We start from the raw sequence: 19,772 nt of genomic DNA, 5'->3' as shown, positions 1-19,772 counted from the left end.
AATCCAGGTACTGCTGAAGCAGTGCAAAAAAGTATTGTGACCACAGGGAGCACAGGAACATTTTACTGTGAAGATCGGAGCTATACTAGATACATAAGTAAATGTAACTGTGAAAGGAACTCGGAATGTACACCAGTCGACCGCTTAAGGCTTAAAGAAGAAATGCATATGAAAAAGTGGAAAATCTCAGTTCTGGGACTGACACAAACTGATTCAGGGTGTTACAAGTGTTGGCGATGGTGGGACTATCTCTGGAAAGTTGAAGTGGTTCCAGGTATGCAATAACTCTTTTCAATAACAATATTAATATTAATAATTTCAATAAAAGATGAGAAACAGTCTACATTTTCTTTTTGGTTTTTGGATAAAAGACTTAATTTGCAGTACATTGGACGAGGGGGTAATGAAAAAAACAAAGCATGACTTAAAAAGGGGGTGGGGCAAACCCAGAATAACAAAAGAGCACGATACTAATTAACAGTTAAAAAAGGCTTAAACAAATCAATCAATTAACTCAGCATGGGAGTTTATTCCTTATATTTCTTCAAACGCTGAAAACATGCAGTCTGGTTTTATTAGAAAAAAATGCCTCAGTACTATTCCATTTAGAGCTGATGGCTTCTAGCAGATGATGGGATAAAAAATAGAATAAAATAAAATAAAATAAAATCCAAATTCCTTTGTGTTAAACGTAATAGCACATATTCTCTATAGGACTTTACTTCTCTCTTGTTAAGAGAATAAAATGTGGTTGTTAGTAAACAGTTGTTCACCTTTCCAGGCTTTCTGAAATATTCTGTTTAATTTTTGTTGTTAATATTATTTAAATATGTTAGACTGTTTTGTACTTTGTCGTTTTATGTTCCTGAGGGGTGTGTAAACTGTTCTCTTGCAGCTTATAGGACTGACTGGTAGTATGTTTCCCTGTGCCTTGATTTGAATGTGTGAGTTGAATATAAACCATATTTTTTTAGTCAATGAATCAGCTTCAGTACCTTTTAATGTTTTTCTCCATTCAAAATTCAGAAAAGGATCCGTCTGTTGTGATTGGGAAAGTAGGAGGATCAGCTGTGATGTCTTGTGCATTTGGAAATGAGTTCTCTATGTCTTCTTCTTACGAGAAGTACTGGTGTCGTGAAGACCAGGACGGGAAATGCACAAAACTTGACCTGAATGACGGAATATTCCATATTCAAGATTCCAAGGGAAGCTTTTCTTTAGAAAAACGAGACCTAAGCTTCGAGGACAGTGGAACATACCAATGTGTAGTTCAAAGTTTAAGATCAAACAAATCACATGCTGTTGATCTACAGGTGATTTCAAACCAAAAAGATCCTAGTTCTCCTTTGGCTATTAAAGTAATACCAGGACAACAAATAAAATTTGCATGTCAGTACACCCAGGAAAACTTAAATGCATATAAATACTGGCAATGTAACAGTCAGAGTTATTGCTACGGAGAAGGAATTGATGACCAGACTCGGTCTGAGTTTGTGTTTTCAGTTCATGAGTCCAGATTAATTAGTGGAAATATTTATGATTGTACAGTAGCTAACTCTGCTGGTTATGTCAATAGCATCAGTATGACACTAATGATTGAATCGACAGCACCACAACATGTGAATGAAACAAAAGGTGGCACAGTAACAATACACTGTGACCCTGCAGTTCAATGTCTGTATATGTCCTGGTGCAAGAAGGACTCTAATGGAGGATGTAACTATGACAGCGGGCAACAATATATTAAAAAACAATCCAATTATTTTATCGTCAAAATGGAAAATCTTAAGATAAATGATACAGGATCCTATCGCTGTGGATGTACATATGAGCAAAATGGAGACTGGAAATTGATAACAGCAGCTGTTAAACTCTCTGTTACAGGTATTACATTTTTCAATATTTTTTTTCCAAGTGTATATACATTACATTTATTTAACTGTCAGCAAAATAACCTTGGTTTGGGAATTTTTGATTTTAAGACCTACCGAAATCAGCAGTGTCAGCAGTGACAAAGGAGACTACGCATCTTACCAAAACTACTCTATCAACAAAAATACACACAACTACTGGAGGAACAACTTTTCGGTAATGATAATAATTAATATAGAATATGAATAATGAAATGTGAAATGTATTTTTTTAAATCACAGCTGAGTGTGTGCGTTAAATGTCATTAATGCTCCAGCTGCCTATTTAATTACTAAACACTGTTTTGTTTCAGTGCACATCCTCTCCTCTATGGTATCATTTGTCTCCTTGTGTTCATAGCCATTACTCTACTGATCATTTTACTCAAACTATACAGCAAAAGATGCAAAGGTGGGTGATCAGTACTGGTTTGAATATTTTGAATATTCTTTGTATTTTGTTGTTTATGACCTTAATGTCTCCTGTTGTCTGTGGCTCTGTTTGAGGTGGGTTTTCAGGTCGAGCACAAAGTCCAGACCTTGGAGGAGGCATGTTTTATAGGAACGATACTCAAAATAACTCTCACCTTATGTGTTCTACACCTCAACAGACCTACGGTAAACAACTTTTACATTAAAGAGGATTTAGTTAAAACTAAGCCTTTTGGGTCCATTCAGTTTTTTTTTGTTTGTTTGATTTTAAAGGTGTGGATATGGACGATTCCTCCTCGACCAGCTCAGAGAGCTCAGGACATTCAGTAAGTTTCCTTAAATGATCTCTAAATGTCACCTTATAATCTGTCAAAATTATACATGTGTTCTAATTAAAAGTATGTCTTTAATTATGAATACATTGAATGTATATACTGTAGTTGTCTGTTGTAGAATTAAATGGAATTAGAAATGGTTGTATATTGAAATTAAATAAATTAATGTATTGTATAAAAGTTATTATTATTATTAACATTAATTGTTGCTGTGTTTTTATTTTAGATGTTTAGTCTTATATTCCTACACACATTATGGCTGTAAAGGGAAAAAGTCATGCAATCGTTTCTATCTGTAAATGTATATTATTTATAAATATTTCTTTTGTCATTATTGGTATAATTTGTAAAATATGTAATAGTCTTAAAAAAGCTTAATGATAAAACACGTAAGTGACAGTGTAGAGCTCAGTTAGCGCTTCAAATTCAGTATATTTGAACATAATGCCATACTGACGTACAGAAAAGCATTATAATAGTGATATGGTTATATTAATTTGTTTCCAAAATTACGTTTTTTTTTTTTACAAATAAAAGAATAAGGGTATAATAATACAACACACTTTTAAAATTCAAAGTTAGAATTTAATAAAAGTGAAACCATGCAGGAAATAACATGAATTTATTGAAAAATAATTAAATGAACAAAAGTGCTCTTTAATGCATTTTGGAACTAAACCTTTCAAACAGTCATTGCATAATATTCCAAAGTTTTGAGATAATAATAATAATAATAATATAATATTCCAATTTTAAGAATTCCATCTCAAGTATGTGTTAAATGAGATAAATATTAAATCCAGTTTTTTTTCTATGTACCTTTCTATGTTTGTATCTACCTTGAGTTTTGATCTCACCTATAAACAATAATGAATTCTGGGTAAAAATTTTATAGTAATAATTGATGTTACAGCTTTATGAGTTATTTAAGTATCATGTACAGCTCTGTTCATTAGTTTGGACACATTTAATATGTCTTATTGATATCATGCGTCAGGTTTTTACACTTTCATGGAAAATATAGGTTTAATAATATAGAAAATATGGATGTCAAACTCCAAAATGAATAAATATCACTTAAAGATACCTATGAGGGTTTTTTTTGTGATGAAAGAAGAACAACTTGGATTGAACAATTTTGTAAATGCAACACAAATATGCTGTAGAACTTCTCGGAGAAATCCTTACGTTAATAAATTCAACTTTAGCACATGCCTTAGTAAAATTAAAATGTCCAATAAGACACAAGATTAAAGCCTCTGACAGATGACGTGAATACTGTAAATTATCTTGTTACAGTGGCACCTACCGGAGAGTGGGACATATTAGGCAGCAAGTGAACAGTCGACATAGATGACATTTTGGAAGCAGGAAAATGGGTGAGCTTTAGCATCTGATCAACTATGACAAGGGACAAAACTGTGATGGTTTTGGATAGAGCATCTCTAACACTGCAGGTCTTGTGCTGTATTCCCGGGATGCAGCAGGCTGTACGTACAAGAACCCATGGATAGTCTTCACTCCCCTCTCACAACACTTGTGCGGCTATGACCTTTGCTAGTTCACCAGTTCTGTGTTCTTGGACCACATTTGATAATCACTGCATAATGTGAGCAAAACCTGTTGTTTTGGAGATACTCTAACTGTAACAAAATAACCATCACAATGTGTCCCTTTTCAAAGTGTTCGGATCCTGAAGCTTGTCGAATTTTCTTGCTTCCAACATCAAATTTAAGAAATGACTTCTGCGCTGCCTGAGGATATACCACACTTTGATAGGTACCACTGTAACAAAATAATCAATGTCATTAACTTCACCTGACATTGATTTTAATATTGAGGCTTAACAATGTAAACTGTGTTGCTGTGCGAAAACTATTTTTTATAATAAACATAAAGCTAAAACCTCTTTAACACAGAAGTTCAAATTGATCTGATCTCCCAATCTGAGTAAATGTAAAGTGACTTTATTGGAAATGTGTCCAAAAATGGAGATATGTTTTTTGTTCAATCTGTACACAGACAATAAAAGATGAAAACTCAAATTATGAACACACACATGTATCTACTCTCATATCTCTGTTGGTCTGTCGCTTTTTCAGTTTGGGAATATATCCTTTGGGCCTCAACATCAGTATGTGACTATAATACCCACACCTATGGACGCAGACTATGAAAACGTCTCTGAAGTCCCGGCCTCGGCTCCAGACTACGAAAATGTGATCACAGACAAAGACCAGGACTATGTGAACATCACTGAACCCCAGAACTCAGCTTCCACTGAGGGCAATGACAAGGAGGACGGCAGGCCTTCAGGAAAGTGGGAAGAGGATACATCCAGCGGTGAGAGCAGCAGTAGCTGTGACGAGAGCGATGAAGAATCAGTAAATTACACCAAGGTCGTCTTTAAGAAAGCCACAGAGTAGGTATTCAAAATACACCAGTGACTTTCATGCTTTCTAGCCACATGAATGTTTGGGACTCTGCGTCTCAGAGAGGCCAGGAGCATGAATATTTTGCAGTGAACTGACTGTAATACTATTGTATACTTTTGCTTGTGTGAGCATCTTATCAAACTATGGACAACAAGAATCTTGTTAATATTTTATACAAATAATACACTGCAAGTATTTTTGATCACCTATAACATAATGAGTAACATATACTTTACAGATTTCAGCTGTAAAGGCTCACAAAAATCACTTAATTGATTAATTTTAAATTTAACATTCCATTCCCTGGAACGGAGTATCATCCTTTGGTATTTAGATTTAATCAGACAATGTCAGTACCTCACATGACCTTTCAAAGAATTATATCTAATGTAGAGAGTAGAAACAGAAACACAGAGGCTGCAGAAGTGATAATAATGGTAATAAATATACATTCCAGAGGAAGTGCAGAAATGTTGGATGAGCAGGTGTTGTATTTCCACACAGAAAACCAACATGTCATTTCACTAGGGGTGTTCCAAATTTTGCATGTGACTCTATGTTAGAACTTTGTGTGCTAAAATTACCCGACGTGAACGTGTGTAGTCGTTGTTTTCAGTGCTGAATTTAGTAGTGCATGAGAGAAAAATAGTTAATTCTAGATATGAAACCTTGAAACCAACAGAACTCAAAATACGCTTTTGATCTGATTAGCATACTCTCTGGTGTTTATTACCGTCATTGCACGAGTGCACACATCCTGTTAGTAAGGAACCCGACTATGCAGCTACTTTGTGGGACTTGACAGAGGAAGTTTACTTTGTGCATCAATTAGAATTAATTCATGCCATGCCCGTGTAATTATTGTTCCTCTTTGTGTTGTCAGGCCTGTTTAAGTTTTTAAACCTTCTGTTTAATGGTTAGTGCAACGTTTTGCTGTGTATGTACTGTGGTACCCAAAGTATACCTACATCTGGATTTAGGTCTGACCGCGAATGGAAAAAAAAAACTAGGCCCTTATCATTTCGGTCGACCACAGTGGCTGTGTACTCATGGTACGAGACCACATGGTGGTGTCAGAAGCCAAGCAGATGCTGCTGTAGATTAGAAATGCACCCTGTTCACTACCGTTTATTCACTGAAAGGCCAGAAGTGTGTGGAAACCTCCTCATCAGAAAATTCTTCTGAAAATAAGGGTCATCCTATCTTATCTGAAAGGTACTGGATGGTGTTCTTTTACTTTAGAGATTAAATTTCCACTGCTCCACTGCCGCGTGGCTTTATACCCCTCTAGCTGACGTTTTCTATTGGGCATTGGCTGCTCCAGAATATTTCATGCTTCAAATGTTTGGGGTTTGTACATTGTGTTTACAATAGGTGCACGTTAAATTCACAAATGAAAAGAGGTGTCCACAACTATTTTGACAAACAGTTTGAGTGTTTTAGTTCTTGATATAGGGCCAAAGGTTGAACAAATACTGGCCCTTGTTTTTTTTTTTTTATCAAAATTGCAAAAATGCAAAATTGCCTTAAAATTCAAATTTTACATGGCATCGCTGCCAGCATAGGACATTTATTCAGAAAGCATGAGAGTTATATTCCGTCGGTTAGAAGACCACATGTAACGTTCATAGAATATGTCAGACTTTTCGTGAAGTTTTTTGGGGATTTTTCCACTTACAAGATACATAGTGAGTAAAAAAGAAAAAATAACAAAACAAGAAACAAAAATATTGTATTACTTTTAAGTTGAAGTATAATATTAATATTATATTAATGTTTTTGCAATATTTACATTAAACAAAATTAAAATATATACTTTTTACTACTGTGCAGTTGTTCCACCTGACACATTCTGTGCAGTAGTTTTCTGTTTAAATATTAATTTATATCATTATAAAAGCTATAACAAACAGCAATACATTCTTGCTGCTATCATGTCTTTTAAAAAATGTACCTATAATTTTTTATGTCATTTTTTACAGTTTTTTTACTAGCAGCACACCTGTATTGGCTGGACCTGGGTGTGTTGCAGCTTTGAAGTGTGTAAAATGAAAATGGATGTTAGTTGTTTGGCGTGAGCAACTGTTCCTGTGCGTCTCTTCCTAAAACCCTACTTTGCAATGATTGCTGTATTAATGTGTTGTGTGTGGTGTTTCTGAGACTTGTTAAAGTGTACTGTTGATTTCAGTAAAGCGCTTAGTAAAAACGTTGTCACCGCCTTCTCACTAGAGTGCTACAGTTCTGCATTAGATGTGGGATTCGGTTGGCCACAAGCTAGGTGGCTAACCATGTCCTTACATGCTTATGATGAGAGTTCCTGCCAACGAATGGAAAGAGAGACTGGAAAGTTCCATGTTCAGGTTTAGTCAAGTGGAGAGGTGAGGTTGAGCTGTGGGGTTTCTTCTGTTTAATAACAAGCTGTCTGCAAAGGCTACACTGGTGTCAGAAGTGAGATCCTGTTGAGGTATAGACTTCTCAGTGAATCTAAAGGCATGGGCATCAAATGTTTTTTTTGTTTGTTTGTTTTTTTTGTTTTTTTTTGCGACACATAATATCCAATTTAAAAGTTATTACCAAAAATGTTCTTTTATAGAACCAAAAGTGGTTCTTCTATGGGCTTACTTAAATAATGTCTATGGCATTCCTTAAAGATTTGTAGCACCTTTAAAGTAATGCGAACATCCCGCTGTATGTATGAAAGAGAAATGTGTTTAATCACTTAAATTATATAAACCCAATATTACCAAATATTACTAATAGATTCTTCAATACAAACTTTCTTCTAACATCAAAGTAGTTAATTCTACCATTTGCTAAAGTAACCATTTGCTTTGACTCTTCAGAATGGCTACATGCTAGAAATTGGAACATTGCTTTGAGGAATTCATTCAGCCACAAGAGCAGTAGTGTTGTCAAGTCCTGATGTTGGATGACTTCTGGAACACAAACACCCTGGTAGTGAACAGCCATTATGTCCACAGCACTTTAAATAAAATTGAGAACTACTCCGTTTAGCTTTAGAACTAGATTCAGATTAGCACCACTTTTTGGCCCCTTCAAAAACCTACATGGAGCAAAAAACATGAATACACAGCAGTAGCTAACAGAGAAAACACATCACATAAAAAAATCACACTGAGGTGCTTTGTTAAAAAGACATGAGCATTTTAATGTAAATTCATAGTTGTAATGAGCAAAACAAATATTCAATGTTGTTCCATTAGATTTTTTATATTTACCATGTGGATAATCATTTTTTTTTCAAACATAGACAGGTGAGGAATTAAAGGAAAAACAAATATAAAGGATCTTGGTAAATGTTTTGAGCCACGAAAACTGCTTCAGTGCATGGTTTTGATTTAGTGGTGGAGAGTATTAAATTACAGGTAAGTTGAATATCTTCCATGTTATACTAGGTTGAGAACGGATAATGATGGCCATGCCATATGGATTTACTTACTAACCATATTACTATTATTAATATTGTCATTCTGGAAGAGATCATATTCCATTTTCCCAGCAAATGCTGCATATGTGCTCTCCCATTTGATCAGTACCTGAAACTCTACAAAAGCAGAAGCCATACATCAACTCTATGGAGAAATGGCACTGAGCTCAACTCAGTTGATCAAAAAAAAAAAACAAAACAAAACAAAAAAAAAAACCATAAAAACATGTGGTCAGATGAGTCCAAAAAAGAAAAAAAAAAACATTGAGTTCTCTTTGCTGAAGACAAAGGGGACCATCCAGACTCTTATAAGCGATACACAAAAATGCAGCATCTATCAGCTAATGCCATTGCTGTTTTGCATATGTGAGAATATACCATTGATATGGAGGTGTAAATCTGGATTTTAGAGAGACATATGCTGGGATTAAGGTGACATAATATGGTGGAAAATCCATGGTTATTTCAGCAAGACAATGCAAACCTCATTCTGCATGTTTCAACACTGGTCTCATAGGCACAGATTGTGTTTAATCAAATTCTTAATTTATTTATATTTAAAAAATACAATCAAGTTGGTCATTGAAAACATTGCAATTCTTTTTTCTGTGTGCATTTGTCAGCTAAATAAATTCTCAAGGGAATTAACAATTCACAGATTCTTGTTTTATAACATTAAGAAGAAAAAAAAACTTGTCTAGAAACATGGTTTGTAGTTGTGGATGGGCTGTTCTTACAGAAACAGACTGATCACATCCTGCACAGTAGCACAGTCCTTACATATTAATGATTAATTTAATCTGCACTTTGTTTTCTTGATACTAAATCTAGGCCACCTGGACCAGCTCAGTGTTAACTGTATCATAGAGCACACTTGTCAGGAAGCAAAAGATTGACTTCTTATCCAGTTCTAGTCTCTGTACAATTTATAAAATTATTTTATATAAAATAACAATTTATAATCCCCAGTACCTCCAGCAAGTTTAAGTGATGACTTGACTGGGCAAATGCTCTTAGAATTGTTACTGCTAGGACATGTTCTTTGTTTGAAATCAAGCAAGTCCCTTTGATTTTGTGAGCTTTTGCTTCTATCTACAAGATCAACAAACTATAAACAAAATAATTTCTGGTAACAGTTAATGAAAGTACATCCTTATTTTATAAAAATACACAACTTTAATATATTTCTATGCATATTGCATATATGTACAATGGCAAAAAATGAAATGTTATGACAAGACCCCAGACTAATTAAATCATAATTATTCTCCCAATGAAGTATTATCAGCATCCATCCATATTGTGCCACAGGGTTTTTTTTTTTGTTTTTGTTTTTTTGACGAGTCTGAAGGTGAAAACAAGAATATAGAGTATTTCAGTCCTTTAATTTTATTTTAATAGTTTGGTGCAATAAATATTAAACATAAAATAAGCACATTTTGTAGACACCTACCAGATCACGGATTTTCCAACTTGTCATAGGTGCTCAACCTTTTGAACAACAGAAGGCATGAAAATACTGGAATATTGACAAGTACATGAAAATCCTAAACAGTTCAGACTGAAAAGTATAAACGTGAAAGTGAAGAACAAATACCTTTGTTTTTCTGTTCCTCTTGGTCTCTGAAAGAAACAGCCAACATTCTGTGAACCCACCATAAATGTATAAACATATTTAAGCATTATCACAGGAAGTTGTGCTGTTATTATGTAAAACAAACTTGTAATCAGAGTGATACATTCACAATTAAAAGTCCCAGTGCTGTTATATTATATCAACACTCATGGGAGGGTCAAAATATTATAACCACCCCATTATTTCTACATTCACTGTCCATTCTCCCAGCTCCACTGAGCATAAAGAGCACTGTGTAATTCTATAATCACAGACTGTAGTTTATCTGTGGCTCTGCATGCGTTGTTTGCCCACTTCCACCCTGTTCTTCAAAGGTCAAACCCACAAAGAGGAGGTTTTTGTTGGAGGTCATTCTCAGCTGCAGTGACACCGGGTGTTAGTGTGTGTTGTGCTGGTACATGTGAATCACACACAGCAGTGTTGAGCAACAGGTGGACTACAGTCTGTGACTGTAGAACTGCAAACCACATTTTTAAGCTATTGATGAAATGTTTTGAGCTACAGTATTATGACTCACTCTTTGTTTCTTGCAGAAAATGAGGGCAGTGAGGAGCAGTAGCGCTAAGCACACAGATGTAATCACGAGAGTTGTGTTCATCAAGCTGATAGTGAGCTGGATATTTTCCTTTGAGGGTCTCTCTGTATAATCTCTGTCAGTCTGATCGTTTGGGCCTTCAGTGACCTTCTCGCATTTGGAATCTGAGAAAGACCAAAATGTGAAGAAAAATAGAGAATGATTTTTTCTCACACAGTGTACATTTCACATTTTAAAAAAGTGCAATAATCTCAAACATATTTTGCTAGGTGGATCTCATGTGTTATTGTACACTAGTATTTGAATTAGAACTAGATTTAGCTCAATTACCAATCTAGTCATCAGTTTAAACCCTACAACCTCATCCCAGCTCTTTAAAATAATATATAAGCTGTACAAACATTTTAAAGTGTATAACATTGAATTATAATTAAAAATTTGAGGCACAGTGGTGCAGCAGGTAGTGTCGCAGTCAAAGCAGACACTGGTGGTTGTGGGTTTGAGTCCCGCTCCGGGTGACTGTCTGTGAGGAGTGTGGTGTGTTCTCCCTGTGTCTGCGTGGGTTTCCTCCGGGTGACTGTCTGTGAGGAGTGTGGTGTGTTCTCTCTGTGTCTGCGTGGATTTCTCTGGGTGACTGTCTGTGAGGAGTGTGGTGTGTTCTCCCTGTGTCTGCTTGGGTTTCCTCCAGGTGACTGTCTGTGAGGAGTGTGGTGTGTTCTCCCTGTGTCTGCGTGGGTTTCCTCCGGGTGAATGTCTGTGAGGAGTGTGGTGTGTTCTCCCTGTGTCTGCGTGGGTTTCCTCCGGGTGAATGTCTGTGAGGAGTGTGGTGTGTTCTCCCTGTGTCTGCGTGGGTTTCCTCCGGGTGCTCCGGTTTCCTCCCATGCTCCAAAAACACACGTTGGTAGGTGGATTGGCGACTCAAAAGTGTTGTTAGGTGTGTGTGAGTGTGTTTGACCCTGCAAAGGCATGTTGCAGGGGAAGTCACCACGACCCTGAACTAGAAAAGTGGTTACTGACAGTGTTGCTTAATATGCTTTCAGCCTCCACTAATCTGCATTTACTCCTCCAATACTCTGTAAAGTGGGATTCACTCCTTAGCTTTATGATGTAAGAAACCCTGGCTGTCTGAGTCCACCATTTTGAGACTTTCTTTGGAACACTGCAGGGTATTTCTACATCTTTTACAGATATATATATATATATATATATATATATATATATATACTATAGATTAGTTTAATGATCAGGTAAGACCTTTTAAAGCACCTACATTGGGCTAGCCAAAGAAAAAACACATATGATACCTGAGGATAAGCTGCAAAAATCTAACATCTTTGATCATTTACATCCAGCAAAGAGTGTGTTTTAACATTAGAAAATTCAAAGAGCTTAAATAAGTTTCACCTTTGCAGTCTGTTGCTTCACTGAAGGCTTTATATACACTCTCTGGCAAGGATGTGGCCATGTGAAGATCAGTTTGGGTATGTGTAGGAGTGCTGACATCAACAGGCTGTTCAGCAGGGGGTCTCAAGTATTCTGAAACTCTCTCAGTTGTAGTTAAGGATGGTGGAGCTGTGGCTGATTCTTGTGCTATTGTCTTGTCCACATGAAGTGTTTGGAAAGAGTTGTTCGCCGTTGCCCTGGGAATGATCTGTAGGTGTGAGTTCTTTGTATGAATTCCCTCAGGGTCAGATGTGGTTGTAGTAATCCAACCCTGCAGATGTTCAGAATTAATTCCTTGGGCTTTTGCATCTACAGCTCTCTTGGCAAGTACATGCCCTGTGCTCCTGTCAGAACTGTGTAGTGGGATGCTTTTCTGAGAGGGCGGAGATGTTGCTGAATGGAGAAGAAGCGTTCCTTTTGGTGGTATTCTTGATAATTCATGTAAGGGTGGAATGGGAGAGGAAAGGCCTGATGATTTCGAACTCTCTGTATCCAAAGAGGTACCCTCCATCAGGTCTTGGCTGGTGGAGAAGATGAAGTTTAGAAAATCTCCTGGTGTTGAACCATAATGTTGTCCTCTATAGAGTTCAGTTTTTGTATGAAACCCAAGTGAAGCTTCAGACTGTGGCAAAGCTGGAGAAGTTTGTGTTGGTTTGGAATTAAGTGCTTCTTCGGGTGCTTGAGATCTTTTAGTCTCGTGGCTCAAGACGGGTGACACGGATGGCCTCTGGGGTGCTATGGTTGTTGTTGCACTTCGTGACGATCTGGTTAAGACTAAAGCTTTCAGAGGTGTAGAGTTCATTTTCATGCATGAGCACTGGCACTCTGGAGAATCTAGGGAAGAGGAAAGACAAATAACATCTAGTTTCCTTGCACAGAAAATAAAAAAGAGAGCTTTGAAAAAGTGTAGATATGTATAATCTCAATTAAATAAATGACTGTATTCAATACAGTGGCAAACAATGACCCTTAAAAACATTTTCAATTGTATTTTACCTTTTATTGCAGTGTTACAATTACTCCTTCTCAAAAGCCCCTTGGTATAGCTTCCATACTTGTTATTTCTGACTTAACTTACTTTACTAAGCACTCACCCATAATAACTCATAATAACCCTAACCCTAACCCTAACTGGCTAACTCCACAGTTGTTTTTAAAATATATAGAGTTTAACCTGACCTATTAGACCTTCTGTTAAGCTCCTAAAAGCTTAACCAATGGGAGAGCTACTAAGAGGGGAAAAAATCTAAATATTTTCAATTAAAATTGAATGAATCAAAATTCCAATGAATTGCTTAGCAACCCAATTAATACCTGCTCTTTTGTGGAGAAAGGGGGCTAATAATTCATGCAGAGCAACCAACGGACTACAGACGTGTTTTTTTTTGTTTGTTTTTTGTTTTGTTTTAAAAAGGAAGTAATCTAAGTTATGTTAAACAGTAAATACTGACCATATGATTGACATATGTAAATATGTTTTAGCACATTTCTATATTTACCTGTCTTTTGTGTAAGAAGTGGAGAGTCCTCTGCATACTCATGTTCACAGCTCCAATCCACAGCTTTATCATTCTTAGTCACCAGGTCCTTGTACATTTGAAAGACCTCCTCTACTTTTTCCAGTCCCACCCTGGGTGAAGTCGTATAGAGCTGTGCGAACTTCATTGGACTGTCCTGAGCAGAGGTGTCACAAAATGCTAAATATATCAGGGTCATTGACAGTTATATATTGTGTAGTTTAAAATAGCGTGCATGCACCCCTTTAAAAGTATATGTGAACTGATAACCTGAGGCGTTCGAGGCTCCAGCCCAGTTTATGCCTTAATATATCTGTAATCGAATTTCTTTCGCAGCTTATTTTGCTGTGACTTTCCCCCACTTCCCAGTCTTTTGATGTGCCCTAAAGTCTTTGGTTAATACAAATCACATTGCTGCCATGAGGTCAGCGACCTTAAATTAACCTCTTGATCAGAGAGGTTGGCTATCTTCACTGATGTTTTCACCACTGATGTTTTCCTTGGAAAGTGTGATTAAAAGCTGTGGGACCGGGAAACAAAAACACCTCCACTTCGCAAGGAATGGCCCTTTTGGTAATCAACTTAGGTCTCTAATTATCACTTAGATATTTGTATACCTTTGTCTAACTTCGCTGCCCAAAATCCTGTACTTATTGTTCAAACAATCTGCCTTCCGTCCTCACTAAATCATTCAACATGAAAATAAATGTTTTATCTTGTAGAATTTCAGCCATATGGGCCTTGAAAATAATACTGTGGTGAGGGACTGAAACCTGCAGTAGACTCATTCATTCTCAAATTCAACAAAACTGGTGGATGAATCTAAGATGCATATTTATGCCATCAGTCATTGCAGTGGCTGACCATGTGTTATGGATAACAGGGCAGTCCGAAAACATCTGTAGAGCATTATCAACTGTTCCAGTATTATGTACAGTACATGGCAGTAAGCATCTGCAGACATTTAGTTTGGAACGGTTTCAAAAAGATGGCATAATCCCACCCCCCACTTTTTTTAAGGTCTGGTATGCTACTATGTAACAGCTGACCAATAATATAACTAACATTTTAGCTCTAAATTAAATTGACACTGGAGATCTTGAGGCTGTGCTTGGCTTCAGACGGACATTTCAGTGTTCTACACCAAACAGCATCTTAAATAGAACAAATGTGTGTGTGTTGTGCGAAAAGTACTGCATTACCTCAATCTCCTCATTGATGGAAGGGATGCATTTCTGTGAATAGATGTTGTAGATAAGGTTTTTCAGTAAGTTAGTGTAGTTATAGTTGTCAGAACCTCTGCCATATCTGAAATGCGTGTTCAGAAGGTCCAGGACGTATGGGAAAGCTGCTTTAACATAGCACACATCACTCTACAAGGAAAACAAACACCTGAGATTATAATTTCACTGACAGCTATTTCACTGTCAAGATGAAAAACAGATAAAATGTATTACGTTAATACCATGATTTCTAATGTTTTTATTAGAATCAAGCAAATGTCATGGTGGTGCTGTAGGTAGTGTTGCTGCCACACATCTCCAGAGTCCAGGGTTGTATCCCCACCATCTATGAAGGGTGTGTTCTCCTGTGTGTGTGTAGCTTTCCTCTAGATGCTTCAGTCTGAGTGTGTGAGAGACTCGGTCAGTGTATGCAGTGTGTTCCTACCATGCGCCCACTGATACTGATGAAGAAGTGGTTACAGAAGGTGGATAGAGGGGAATGCAGTGTACAATTTGCTTGATTCCAATATGTAAATCGATTTATTTTTTTCAGTATAAATAAATAATAACATTTAATAGTAAGAATAGAATCTCCATGTCATGTGGCATGGCAAAGAAAAATAAAAAATCCTTGTGGCTTCAGGGGATTTCCCAATGCCTTTATGAATAATGCACAAAGCTGTTGAAAATTTCTAGACAACGAAAGAACATATTTCAGATTTCTTAGAGAAAAAATACACAATATGTGTATCATAACAATAGCCATTTTGTGGCTTAATCATTAGTAATTCTCTCCACAGGGCATCGAGTTTACACCCAACGTTGGGCTCTGATAAATGATTCTTCATAAGGCTAAATCAGGAACGCTGGAAGTGTAATTTAACAAATTCTTCTAGTGTTTTTTAAAACAAGACATTTAATGTGTTGCTTGATTAATGTGATTTTGTTCTAGAATATAGAAAATATGTTTTCTAGAAATGTATCTAAGCTTTTCAGTTTTCTCATATCCTGAAGAATAGCTATCACTTTCAAAAATGTCTTCCCATTCAAAAGAATCTACATAATTTAAGCAAATGAGAAGGCACTCAGCTGTGCAGCAGTATTTCGAAGCACCTCAGGCACAACCTTGTAGCTGGTGATTTGGCTGAAGTATGTTTATATTTAGTTTTCTTTAGTGCATCCGTCATAGTAAACTTTGTCTTTGCGAACTGTGAACCCATCTCAAATGTTGTAGACAAAGCTTCTTTCAGAGCTCTGAGACACTGTTAACCCTTAATTTGATTTACCTTATGGCTTAGGGGCATGAATGTGGAGGGAGAATGTGACAAACTTCAAGGGTTTCAGACTCCACCAGGAAGTCTGCCGTCTGAGATGAAGACTGATGTTCTCGGTACTGATTTAAAGGGATAATGTGTGTCTCTTGAGCATGGTTAACTCAGGCGTCATTCCCTCTTAAGGCAAACATAAAAGGTATACGTGACTTACCAGGCTGTGGTGTTTTGTGAAGTTATAAGTTATGGAACAGCCATCTTGAAGTTGGTTCCCAATCTAGAATTGGGGGGAGATTAAACATCCTTCATTTTTTTGATTATACACCACCTGAGTTGACTGCATTTAATAGCTTTTAAAACAAAGGTAATAAATCCGGGTTGCTCACCAGACGTCTTAAATTGAGGAGATGTTCCTTTGTCACAGAGTGCTTACATGGACCTGGCACAGCGCCATAAGCCAGAGGCAAGCACAGGACCAGGAAGAAACACAGATGCCTTGTCTGCAATCACAGTAGATGTGCAATTATAAATGTAGCATCTTTAACGTTTCACACAGATCTCTGCGATTCCGGAATTCACAATTTTGTTTATTTATTTATTTAATTTAACTTTACACTTATATAGCGCTTTCTAGAAACCAAAAGACACTTTACAGCCAACACTCAACATTCAATCCACACACACACACTGGCGAGAAGCGGGCATAGGGGTTTCACCCAGGACAGAGCGCCAATCCATATCTGGGCTCACACACATACGCACTCATTCATTCACACACCAGGACAGTTATGAGAGAAGCCAATTCACCTACCCTCCATGTTTTTGGACTGTGGGAGGAAACTGGAGACCTCAGAGGAAACCCACGCAGACACAGGGAGAACATGGAAACTCCACCCAGATAGGACTTAAACCCAAGATCCCAGCGCTGAGAGGTGACCGTGCTCACCACAAAGCCACCGTGTCACACAATTACCTCACAATGAAACTACTTTAAAGAGGACATACACAGTTTTACACACTTCTGAGGTCTAAATGTCACCATATTTTCCTGTCTAAAAAAGCCCTGTTCAGAGTGTGGAATTTCAGCGCCTGTTCCTTTAAATGACAATGAGCCACACACAGCTCACCCAGAGCTTACACACAGTGTGAAGCCACTGAGTCAAGCAAGGCAAAAAAAAAGCTTCAATCATTTAGTCATTTAGCTGGTTTTGCACGGTAATCTTCCTTTTCCACTGATTTTCCACTGATTTTCTTGTCTCTGTTTTCTCATGTCTGTGATCTGATCTTTACAATTTTAGAATGTTTAACCCCGCCTGCCCTCATGGTTATAGTGCTGTGATTGGAGATTCTCAAAAAGGGAGGGGGGGGGGGTGCACGTGGGCTCAACAGGGCCTGTGCACACTGAATAAACCTGTTTATAATAATGCAAATATTATAAACGCAAAAAGAATAAGTTCAGTAATAATTGCAAGCTATTTTATTTATTTATTTGTTTTTATAGCAAGCCATTGTTAATTCTGTTGACTGAATAAAATCTGCAGTTATCAAACAGTAATGAACCACAATGATGCGGAATAGAGTACGTAATACCAGCAGAGTACTAGAACGGCAATAACACTGGTCTCAATTTCGCTTAAAAGACTGCCGTCTAAAACCCCTGCCAGAACAAGTGGAATAATTCCAGCTTTATAAAAATTGGTTGAAATTCACAGACCACATTCTTCTCTGGTTTCTCAATCCTTCTACACTGCGTGTCTTTAGACATGATTCTGCAGTTATTTTAGATCTTGGTTTTCTGACACTAGAATGAACCATCATCTATAAACACTTAGTGTGGGCTCAACAGAATCTGAGTGATGAACGCCAGAGAATGTCCAAAAGCAGGAAAAGCAACTTTGGGGTGGTTTCTTGTGCCGACGATGTTGCAATCTTTAAATATGCATTCATTATGGCACATATTTTCATAAATTTGATGTATTAGGAACACATATGAAGTTTCATTCTCAATATAACGGCAGGGGGAAATGCGCTGATGATAATTTTGAGTCTGCAATTTTAGATTTAATAACTTACAAGCGCATGAGAGAACAACATGTGTCAAGAGTTACAAATATTATTCATTCAAATTGAGCCGCATGGAACTGATGGCTCCTTTGAAGAGTGGTCTTCACAGTTTGACGCCAGGAGAATGTTCAGAAGGAACATTGTGGAACATTTTTTTATTTAAACCACCTGTCAGCATGGCGGAGACATGAACATCTGAAGAAGACCAAAATGTTCTACCTGCAAACCTTTGTAGGAGATACTAGTGATCTCAGTAAAACAAACATTGCGATGAGCATGCCACAATCTCACAAGCAACTTTCATGTTCAAACACCTGACGGCACAGCACAACGTTACATATCTAAGCGCTTACCTTGGCTTTGTGGGCTGGTGTGTTTGTGTTCATCTGGCTGACCTAAGCGAATGGAACGGAGTCCACATTTGGAAAGGAGTCCACGTTGAGATTCATTGGGGTTCCTTTGCACCTTTCGGCTTGTTCCAGATGAAGAAAGTGGAGGAGGTCACTGTTAGGACGCTCTCTATGCGGCAAAAAAACGAAACTCACAGCCTTCTTTTGGTACGTTCCCTCTTCTGGATGCTGGAATTTCTGATGCGCAGTCGGTCAAAGAGGACCAACAGCATGTGTGAAAATGGTTGTGCTCACTGGTGCACAAGTGAAGTGAGCAAGGCTGAATCCCTCCTAGTCTCCTCCTAGGTCTTTTACAGGAAATCACTCCTTAGCTGCTCTGCTGACTGGACCTTTTCCAAAGTTTCTCTGTGTATTTTCCTCTAGGAATTAGTTCCCCAGTGACCAATCAAAAAAGCAGGAGCTGCTGTTTACAATTAAAATAACCACCAGGGTGGTGAGCTTGATCTTATATGGAATTGTATAATAATCACCATCTTCATGAACCTAATGCATATCAGTGAACAGTCAAGGCATAAAATTGTGTCTTCCACAGTCTTCACGATGAGTCCACCTGTCTCAAATCGCACTTTTACAACAGTTATTGCCTCCAAGCAGCTTTTCTGACTTCTAATGAGCAAGATGGTGGCAGGATAACCACCCTCAGAGCACGAGGAATCCAAAGAAGGGAAACATAATGACATTACGACATAAGAAACCCTGACTGAATCCACCCATATGAAATTTCTCAGCCATGGCCCTGACTCATGATACATTTTAGTCCAAAAACACCAGAGACATGGTAAGAAGGTTAAACAATTCATTTTCACTGGGAATTCATTAAGACCCCAGAACTGTGAAAAAGATGTTACAGCCTTTGATATTTATTACTATTATTGGTATTTAATCCAATATTACACCAAGCCAAAATACTTACATCATTAATTATGGTGTCCAACACTTCCATTTATTTCAGATTTATTTATTCTTTTGATGAGACTTTGCTTTTATTTCTTTGATGAAATCTGCAGATACACTTTTCTACAGCTTCAAAGTTCAATGGAAGTAGACTGTATTTTCAGTTTCTCATGTTCCAAGAAATTTGAAACATTTTCAGACACTGAGTTAAATTTTTTC

At 37.2% G+C, this 19,772-nt stretch overlaps 2 protein-coding genes across 4 annotated transcripts; one reads left to right on the top strand and one right to left on the bottom strand.

Moving 5' to 3' along the window:
- The first annotated feature begins 80 nt into the window (after positions 1 to 80).
- LOC136697508 (polymeric immunoglobulin receptor-like) lies at positions 81 to 7,411 on the top strand. 2 transcript variants are annotated; one of them, XM_066672659.1, is made up of 7 exons: positions 81 to 274; positions 1,027 to 1,884; positions 1,983 to 2,088; positions 2,225 to 2,322; positions 2,430 to 2,528; positions 2,616 to 2,668; positions 4,780 to 7,411. In XM_066672659.1, the coding sequence occupies exons 1-7, from the start codon at positions 163 to 165 to the stop codon at positions 5,101 to 5,103; spliced, it is 1,650 nt and encodes a 549-aa protein (XP_066528756.1). In that variant the 5' UTR covers positions 81 to 162; the 3' UTR covers positions 5,104 to 7,411. The 2 variants fall into 2 exon arrangements, with proteins under 2 accessions (XP_066528756.1, XP_066528755.1); XM_066672658.1 differs by having other exon boundaries at positions 2,418 to 2,528.
- A 1,386-nt stretch (positions 7,412 to 8,797) lies between these two features.
- csf1a (colony stimulating factor 1a (macrophage)) lies at positions 8,798 to 18,877 on the bottom strand. Of its 2 annotated transcripts, none has more exons than XM_066672432.1 (10): positions 18,603 to 18,877; positions 16,572 to 16,685; positions 16,400 to 16,462; positions 14,894 to 15,064; positions 13,674 to 13,848; positions 12,136 to 13,008; positions 10,714 to 10,895; positions 10,158 to 10,204; positions 10,014 to 10,051; positions 8,798 to 9,905 (listed from the first exon to the last, which is right to left on the bottom strand). In XM_066672432.1, the coding sequence occupies exons 1-9, from the start codon at positions 18,633 to 18,635 to the stop codon at positions 10,018 to 10,020; spliced, it is 1,692 nt and encodes a 563-aa protein (XP_066528529.1). In that variant the 5' UTR covers positions 18,636 to 18,877; the 3' UTR covers positions 8,798 to 9,905; positions 10,014 to 10,017. The 2 variants fall into 2 exon arrangements, with proteins under 2 accessions (XP_066528529.1, XP_066528530.1); XM_066672433.1 differs by having other exon boundaries at positions 10,158 to 10,183.
- Between the last annotated feature and the right edge of the window lie 895 nt (positions 18,878 to 19,772).

This window comes from Hoplias malabaricus, chromosome 5, assembly GCF_029633855.1.
Source record: "Hoplias malabaricus isolate fHopMal1 chromosome 5, fHopMal1.hap1, whole genome shotgun sequence".
In the NCBI taxonomy this organism is placed as follows: domain Eukaryota; kingdom Metazoa; phylum Chordata; class Actinopteri; order Characiformes; family Erythrinidae; genus Hoplias; species Hoplias malabaricus.
Note: the sequence above shows the minus strand (reverse complement) of the source record. Positions and strands in the feature narration are given on the sequence as shown.

Bases quoted from the DNA above. Each gene is read 5' to 3' on its own strand.
- LOC136697508 (XM_066672658.1), top strand. From the start codon at position 163: ATGCATATGAAAAAGTGGAAAATCTCAGTTCTGGGACTGACACAAACT. The intron at 275-1,026 runs GTATGCAATAAC...TTCAAAATTCAG, and splicing joins GAAAGTTGAAGTGGTTCCAG to AAAAGGATCCGTCTGTTGTG. The intron at 2,669-4,779 runs GTAAGTTTCCTT...TCGCTTTTTCAG, and splicing joins CAGAGAGCTCAGGACATTCA to TTTGGGAATATATCCTTTGG.
- csf1a (XM_066672432.1), bottom strand. From the start codon at position 18,635: ATGAACACAAACACACCAGCCCACAAAGCCAAG. The intron at 15,065-16,399 runs GTAAGTCACGTA...TTTTCCTTGTAG, and splicing joins TCACAAAACACCACAGCCTG to AGTGATGTGTGCTATGTTAA. The intron at 10,052-10,157 runs GTATTTGTTCTT...GTTGTTCAAAAG, and splicing joins AGAGGAACAGAAAAACAAAG to GTTGAGCACCTATGACAAGT.